The sequence below is a fragment of the Procambarus clarkii genome, chromosome 92 (assembly GCF_040958095.1).
Source record: "Procambarus clarkii isolate CNS0578487 chromosome 92, FALCON_Pclarkii_2.0, whole genome shotgun sequence".
NCBI lineage: Eukaryota > Metazoa > Arthropoda > Malacostraca > Decapoda > Cambaridae > Procambarus > Procambarus clarkii.
In genome coordinates this window covers 9299441-9307609 of record NC_091241.1, presented here as the reverse complement: position 1 = coordinate 9307609, position 8169 = coordinate 9299441, and the positions used below count along the sequence as shown (strand labels likewise).

General features: G+C 35.7%; 1 protein-coding gene across 1 annotated transcript; it reads right to left on the bottom strand.

The window, feature by feature from the left end:
- Positions 1-2083: 2083 nt before the first annotated feature.
- On the bottom strand, positions 2084-8133 carry LOC123775086 (MICOS complex subunit Mic10). Its single transcript, XM_045769936.2, has 4 exons — positions 7990-8133; positions 6993-7040; positions 4831-4940; positions 2084-2942 (listed from the first exon to the last, which is right to left on the bottom strand). The coding sequence occupies exons 1-4, from the start codon at positions 8063-8065 to the stop codon at positions 2892-2894; spliced, it is 285 nt and encodes a 94-aa protein (XP_045625892.1). The 5' UTR covers positions 8066-8133; the 3' UTR covers positions 2084-2891.
- Between the last annotated feature and the right edge of the window lie 36 nt (positions 8134-8169).

Sequence of the window (8169 nt, the reverse complement as noted above, 5' to 3'; positions counted from 1 at the left end):
GATCCCGGGCGCCGGCGGGAAACAATGGGCAGAGTTTCTTTCACCCTATGCCCTTGTTACCTAGCAGTAAAATAGGTACCTGGGTGTTAGTCAGCTGTCACGAGCTGCTTCCTGGGGGTGGAGGTCTGGTCGAGGACTGGGCCGTGGGGACACTAAAGCACCCAAAATCATCTGAAGATAACCTGAAGAAGTGTAGCAGTCGCATCTTGAACAAATTGTTATTTTAAAAGCGGCTCACTGATGAGTGTCCTTAGTTTGTCACTGTCAGTCTAATAATAATTTGGACTGAAAACAAACTACCTTAGGCTTATATTATTTTCAAGTTACAAACCAAACTGTTTTCATTATGATCCAAAGACTTTTAATGAATTATTTTAATATAGAAGTTTATGTTTACTAAGATTTGTTAAAATGTCGATTTAAACAAATTTTATATTGTTAAGAACAGTAATAATAGTGTTAAATCTGAGTTAACATTAAAACTATTGTCCTCACATGAAACTGATAACCTATATCTTGAACCTGTGACCTCACGATGGGTACCGTTTGCCACCCCCAATGCTTTTCATATTGTCCCAATGTAGATGAGACCACCTAAATAAATGCTAAAACAAGTGTTCCAAAATTTGCAAACTTTTACACAAACTATTTGATAGTTGAATGAGGCAGTGTTGTGACTGCCAAGCATTCCATGTCATTAAAACCATAGTTTGCTATACGAACAACTACAACCTTACAGATAAGAGGCTTGTCTAGAAAGAAAAGATAAGGAATATCAATTAAGGGTCTACCTTTCTTCATCTCTGAGGAAAGCTAAGCCAGACTAACTCTGATAATTCACAATGTACCAATATAACCAGTGTATAATTTTGCTTTATAAATTATATGAATTGTTATAAATTTACAGGTATCTCATGCTATTTGGTCTAAAAGCATTGACAATGGCATTCACAATGTTGAGTGTTCTAATAATATTTCAGAGTACATATGGAGTGCCTACTGTTGGGAAATTCATTCTTGCAGCCATATGTAATGATATCCCAACACAGTTTTAGCAATTACAATGTCGGATGCGATTGCAAATAAGTTTTGCACCCTTGTCCCCTATATAAGCCAAACAGACTTCTTGTCCCAGACAATGGGGAACTTACAATTTCTATTACATATGATACAACACACACATCACTTAAAACACAATGTCTGCTGATGATGAGAAAGTTATGACGATTAAGATGGAAGAAGATAGAAAGAGGCTACAAGATGACCTGGACAAACTGAAAGAATGGTCCAACAAATGGCTACTAGTTTAACTCTAGTATAGTACGGTAAATGTAAAATAATGAAGCTATGTGCATGATCCTGTGGCCCCAGGTTCGATTCCTAGCGCCGGCAAGAAACAATGGGTAGTTTCTTTTACACTGATGCCCCTGTTACCTAGCAGTAAATAAGTATCTGGGAGTTAGTCTGCTGTCACGGGCTGCTTCCCTGGGGGGGGGGGGGGGGGAATGTGCATTACAATGGTTCACATGCAGGATCTTGCATTTTTCTGTATTAAAAAAAAGCATTTGCCATTCCTCTGACCATTCGTGGAGCTTGTGTAGATCTTTTTGTAAGGCCTCAATATAATTTTCAATTTCTACTTTGCCATAAATACGTACTCACAAAATATACTTATAGTACATGATACTTGCAACACAATTTCTTACAAAGCGCACATTACAACACACATAATACTTACAACGTACATGATATTTATAACACGCAATACAATACTTATAACACATTATATAACACACGATACATACCTCAGTTTGTTGAAGATATATAGGCTTCGTCTCACCTATCTTGATCACCTGCCCTCTTGTTTAGCTTTGTACAGTATTTGTGTTTTGGTAAGTATTTCTAAAAGTTTTTTTTTTTTTTTGCAGTTTCACTAAAGTTTGGGGATATGTAAATTTTGTTATATTAATCCAAACCTTTTAGGTTTTGTACATTTTTGCCACTACACTCAGGAGACAAATACTTTTGTTAAAATCATAGGCAATTATGTAATTCAGGTATACAAAAATAAAAATGCAACATATAACTATGGAACCCTTTACTCAACATTCCACTGTAGCTAGTCTTTCCCAACAGGAAAGAACAATAGAATACAACTTCACATTATGTACCCACAACCCGGGTCAGGTATAATTGTTTACACCTAACACACACTAGTTCAGTGTTTACCTTATTGTCCCGTAACAACTGGTAGCCTGCAGACACTTGTCTTTTCCTCACATGAATGCTACACTCTGCAATTTAAAAATTAATCTGCTACTTTGATTGTGCTGCTGGTAAATATACAAATATTTTCTCAATATAGTTATGCTTCATTAAATTGCTTTTTGTATATTTAAATAAACTTAGCTTCTTCCCATTAAGAAGAATTAACAAAGTAATTTTATGAATATAGTAATACATTATTCTTAATCCACATTGTCAAATTTGTGCCCATTCCATCTTTTTTTCAAATCTTTAAAATTATCTGTGTGAAAATTATTCAGTGATGTGAAAAAATGTTTTATTCAATTTACACTTGAAAATTGTTTCAAGTGTGAAAATTGTTGTTTATTCAATTGTTTCATTACAATTTATTCAATATCGTTTTACACATGACGGGAGGAAAATTAAAGATTAGTTATCCATGACAATGTTATTTACAAAAGGTAAGTTTTACATAATGCATCAGTACAAGCCGTTACAGAAGTAACATCGACTTTCGAGTAAAAGTAAACATAAAAAAAAAAAAAAAAAAATGCATATGCATTTACTCCAATTACAGGATAGACTTCCTCAATATACAAAAGTGACTTAAGATAAAATGTACAAGAAACTGTTACATTATTGCACTACTGGGCTTCTGTAGGAGCCTCGGGCACAGCACCAGCTTTAGGTTTAACCTGAAAAGATACAACAGCATACTTTAAGAAACTATAGAGGTAAAAATAGTGTCAAGTAAACAAAACGTGCACCTTTCCGAGCAATGATGCCCCCGAAGGTACAATCCGCTGTCTTCTCTGGACAAGGATCACGGCAGTCTGGCAAGTGACATTATTTTTTGCACCAGTGCTGCACGGATATTTTCAAGCTGTCCCTGCAGGGTTGTTGAAGGCACTAGTGGGGGTCATTGGACGCAAGCTCTATCTGGTACAGAATGACTAACAGCTGTATTCCATGGACGCTGAAATTATTCAAGTTCTCCCTCGCATTCAAATGTGACTACTGTACTAAATGAGGGTCTTCTTCATAACTGTCTACAACCCACCCAGCAACCTAGTATTCAAAATCACCACTAAATGGCACCAATGTTTCCACATGGGCATCAGACCTCTTCAGCTTCTCACATGCTGCAAGCAGAAAAAAAAAGGGGGAAGGAGAAAAAAAAAGCAGGAGGCAACTGTATGACTGCTCACACAGCTGCATTTCAAATTTACTTAACACCATTTTCTGAGCCATTACCCTTAGTTGTCCCCCCAAAGGCTATTAATACTTAAAGTGGTGGTCTGCAAGTTTCCAAGAAAGAAAGATGTAAGTAATTATCCAAATATGGCACTAGGCCAGGATGACTATTGTGTAGCACAGGAAAGAAAGAAATTATTGTATAATTTAAAAACTGTCCTGGGATTCCTCCAAGAAAAATTACAAAAGTTACAAAAATTAATTACAAAACAATAAAGTTCACAAAATTAAATAATATTATATATAATATTATTTTATATATATTTATATATATATATTTATTAAATACTAATAATAATAATATTATATAATATATTATGTTTTGTTTATTTTTTTAACCCAAAAAGGATCATTAGTTAGCCTATTGAGACCTCAATAAGACTAACAGGTTTCATATCTTTGACAATGGAAACTAATTAAAATCATTGTCCATTCCTGCTCCAGGCATCCTGGACGTTAGCTCCTAAACTAGTAACTAACATCCATATACTGTACTGGTATATCTACATTTAAGAGCCAAAGAAACATTAAGTCTTGGTAAGAAGACTTGAAGTAGTAAGGTAAGAAACCGTGTCTTGCACCCACCTCAACATTAAAATCGTCTGCAAATTTTTGCCCTGCTCTCAAACATGCCCTGCTATGGATTTTACTGCTGTTAATAAACTCCCTCCTACTGCATAGCCCTTTATACCCACCCACAATGCTTCAGGATTAATCCAATTACAGTACAGTACATGCTTTTTCCTAAATCTATAGAACTTTCTCCCCTTTGCTAAAAATCTTCCAAGACCCATTCTCATGGATACAATCTGATTTGTAAAGCCCCGCCCGTTCCTAAACTCACCTGTTCCATCCGTATCTTACTAAACCCATCCCATTTCATCCGTATCTTACTTAACCCACCCCGTCCCATCCATATCTTACTAAACTCACCCTGTTCCATCCGTTTCTTACTAAACCAACCCCGCTCTATCCGTATTTTTGTTATATTTATGTATCTACATCTCTTTACACCTTAAATTGTATAATTTAACAATTTAAATATTGCTCTAAAATCTATCACCGAGGCCTACATAAATATACATAAAACATCCAGACCTTTATTTCTTTAGTTAAAAGCTAATGGGAGATTAAGATGACTTATTTCACAAAACATTTAGTGGGATGAGCAGACAATTTGTTTTACAAAAAGTTTTAAATTAAAACCTGAAACAAGAAGTCACCTATGAAAGCTTATGTACGAGTGGCATAGCTAGCCTACAGTACTAACAAGAAACATGTCAAATAGAAGCAAAATTTAGTGAATTAAATAATACAGAAGCTACTTACAATAACTTTATCTGCTTTCACTAGGAATGGTTCGTTGAATTCATGTTGACAATTGGCATACCCCATACCCGCACCAAAGCCTAGACCGAAGACGAGGGGCCACGGTCGCCCTACAATCATACAATGCATAGTAAAATAATAAAAAATCAAATAGGTTAACATATTCTACCATTAATCTTATAAATACATATACAGATTCTATACCAAGAATATCATCAAAGTGACAAACAATTTCAGATTCATATTAAATCTACAGATATTTTAATGATCACTATATATACAAGCAATTGTACTCTTTCTTGTAAAATTTAACATACTGTACTAAATTTAAGCTAATTTAATTTCATATCTCGAAAAGAGTACCAATGATGCCACGACAATGCATAGTAAATGCACAGTACAACTTTACTGTACTCCCTTCATTGACTTATAATTTAAACAGTCACTTCTGTTTAAATCCCTAAACATGCTAAACACACACTTTACACTTCTCTTGTGCTCTTTACATGTACAATGCTAATCTTAAATGCTAATCCTGTTCTGAAACTCTTCCTTGACAGATGTAACAGTACCCATGAGTGCCACAGCAGAAATAAGTATCTCTTTGATATCCCCAGAGTCAAACTAAATCTTTGCAAACACTATGCAAATAAAGGTTTATTTGGTTTAATCAAAAGTAAAACCAAAATGTACCCAACTTCATCCTCATAGTTTCCTACCTTGTGCTTCAAACTTGCACAGCATCTTGTGCTACCCACTCCCTCAATATTAGTGCCTAAGACATGCAGCTTTATCATTGTATTCACTGCCATCATCTTATATCATAGTTATGTTGAATGCAAATTTTGCTAGACTGAAAGCAAATAAATGATTAAAACCTATTAATAATCTTCAAATTATGCTACAATGTACCTATTAATATTCTTCAAATTTTACTACAATGTACCTACTTATAATTATCTGTTAGATTAAGGACCTGCTCAAAATGCTAAGCGTGTTAGTAGCTTTGCAATAATGTAAAAAAATCACCAATGTTATGTACTCTCACAAACCCAATGTACCTTCTTGTATATATTAAAAAAAAAGAAAAAGAAAAAAAGGAAAGCTTTCAATACCATAAATCACAATAACCTACTTAATTTCAGTACTACAGAATTTGAAGCCTCTTAATTATTTAACCAAGGGCCATCATCTCGCTTGTGGTCTTGACGAGGACTGGAAGCTGGTGGCTTGTCAAAGGTTCCTCCATTTGTCCCAATAATTTTATCCACCTGGAATTTTTTTTTAACTGCAACAATGTTTTGGTATTTACAGCTTTGGCAGGTAGGCAGTGTCAAGTTTATAACCCTATGGGAGAAAAAGCATCTCCTGTTTTCCGTACTACATTGTGGCTTGCTGAGCTTGAAGCCATTGCTCCTTGTATGTGTTACATTTACCTAATCTTTTAAAGAAGTGTCCTGGATCAATATCCATCAAATTAGTATGTATTTTAAAAGTTTCGATGCGATAGCCGCATTGTATCTGGTTTGCAGTGATGTTAATCCTGTGGCCCTCAACCGTTTCTAGCATTAGAGCCGAGATGATTTTTGTCTGGTTTTCCATCGTGTTAACCTTTTTCTAATGCAGATATGTCCTCCTGACGATGTCGTCTCCATGCTTGGATACAGTAGTCCAAATGGGGGTGCACCAGATATTTTTGTAAAATTGAATAACTACCATCTTTTCCTTGAAGTAAAAATTTCACTTGACCCTTGAAAGTTTTGGTTGACTTTCTTTTTTTACTGCAGCTTCCACCTGTTCAACTTTTAATGATTGGTGGATTCTGACTAAGGTTCTTTTCATCATTAATCTGCTGCAAGGTGATGTCATTGATTTGGTAGTTGTGATGTGCATTGTTAAGCCCCAATTTTTCAATATTAACAAATATTTGCCAGATAATATTTAAACAATAATCTCTTATAAGTGTGAGCAATAAAAGGGCAGTTTTGGCTGCCCTTTTATTGCTCACAAAGTGGCCGACAACTTGTCAAAGATCTCCTATGACCTTTCAGTGATTGTGCATTATCAATTTCCATTGACAATGGATATTATACCTTAAGGAGTGGCAGAACAGCCTGCTCAGGAAAACAAATTTCAAATACATAGCTATTTTTAACACTTACTTTTGAAGACGATTGCAGAAAATACAACTCCTAGGGTGAGACCTCCACCTGTGTACAAGAAAGAAATATTAACTTCTTGACCATCTGTCTTTAGAAGCTATTGATGAGGACGTTTCAAAAGGTAGTATGGATATAGATAACTTTTCCATATTACAGTTTGACAAATATTTTAAAACCTAACAAAATATAACCTGACCCAACCTAATCTAAACATATACAGTACACTGCAAACGCCAACATCCCAACTTCTATATACAGTTATGGATCCCTCTTAACATATCAAATCCACCAAACACATTTCCCTCTGAAATTTAGAGAGGAATGCAGTAAATTATTTAATTTTCATAAAATCATACCATTTTCTAACTTTTTTAATTTATAAATATTATTTGGAATAATGTATTTATATTTATAAATATTTTTATTTAACCCCTGCACTGCACACCTGGTTTTGGCAAAAACTTCATAGTGCAATTGTCAAGGACATATTTTCGTTTTTATTAATGTTCAGGTAAAGTTAATGTCAAAATGCAGGCGATGAGTCACAATAACGTGGCTGAAGTATGTTGACCAGACCACACTTTGAAGGTGAAGGGACGACGACGTTTCGGTCCGTCCTGGACCATTCTCAAGTCGATTGTGTCGACTTAATGTCAAAATGTTTCCAAACTCAACCATTTTAATTTCAAAACACAGTGGTGAAAATATTAAAACATTAAAATAGGTCAAGTAGGTCAAGTAGCTGTAGGTCAAGACAACAAAAGAGGCATTTACACGCAACACACAACCATCCTGGCTAACTGTCACGTATGGCATAAGAAAGTGTCGCCTTTAGCGTGTCCTAGAACAAGTGTCACCGTAAAAATACCTCCATTTATCCCCAATTATACAGCCGGGGTGACACAGCTGACCTGCAGCCAACCACACTTCCAGTACACGCCCACACGGTGCCCAACACGGGGCACCAGCAGCCACACACACGCACTCATCCTCTCACCAATTTTAATGAGGGTATCAGCGACGCAGCGGTCCCATTTTTGGCCAAGAATATCTTCCGACCTGGACGCCGCCATTGTCAAGGGCTGAGGGACACGGGACCCTCCTACAGACCTGCCTCGTTACCTTCTATATCACCTCTAATTCGGTTAAAACGTTTTATTGCGCTGAATGCGGTAGT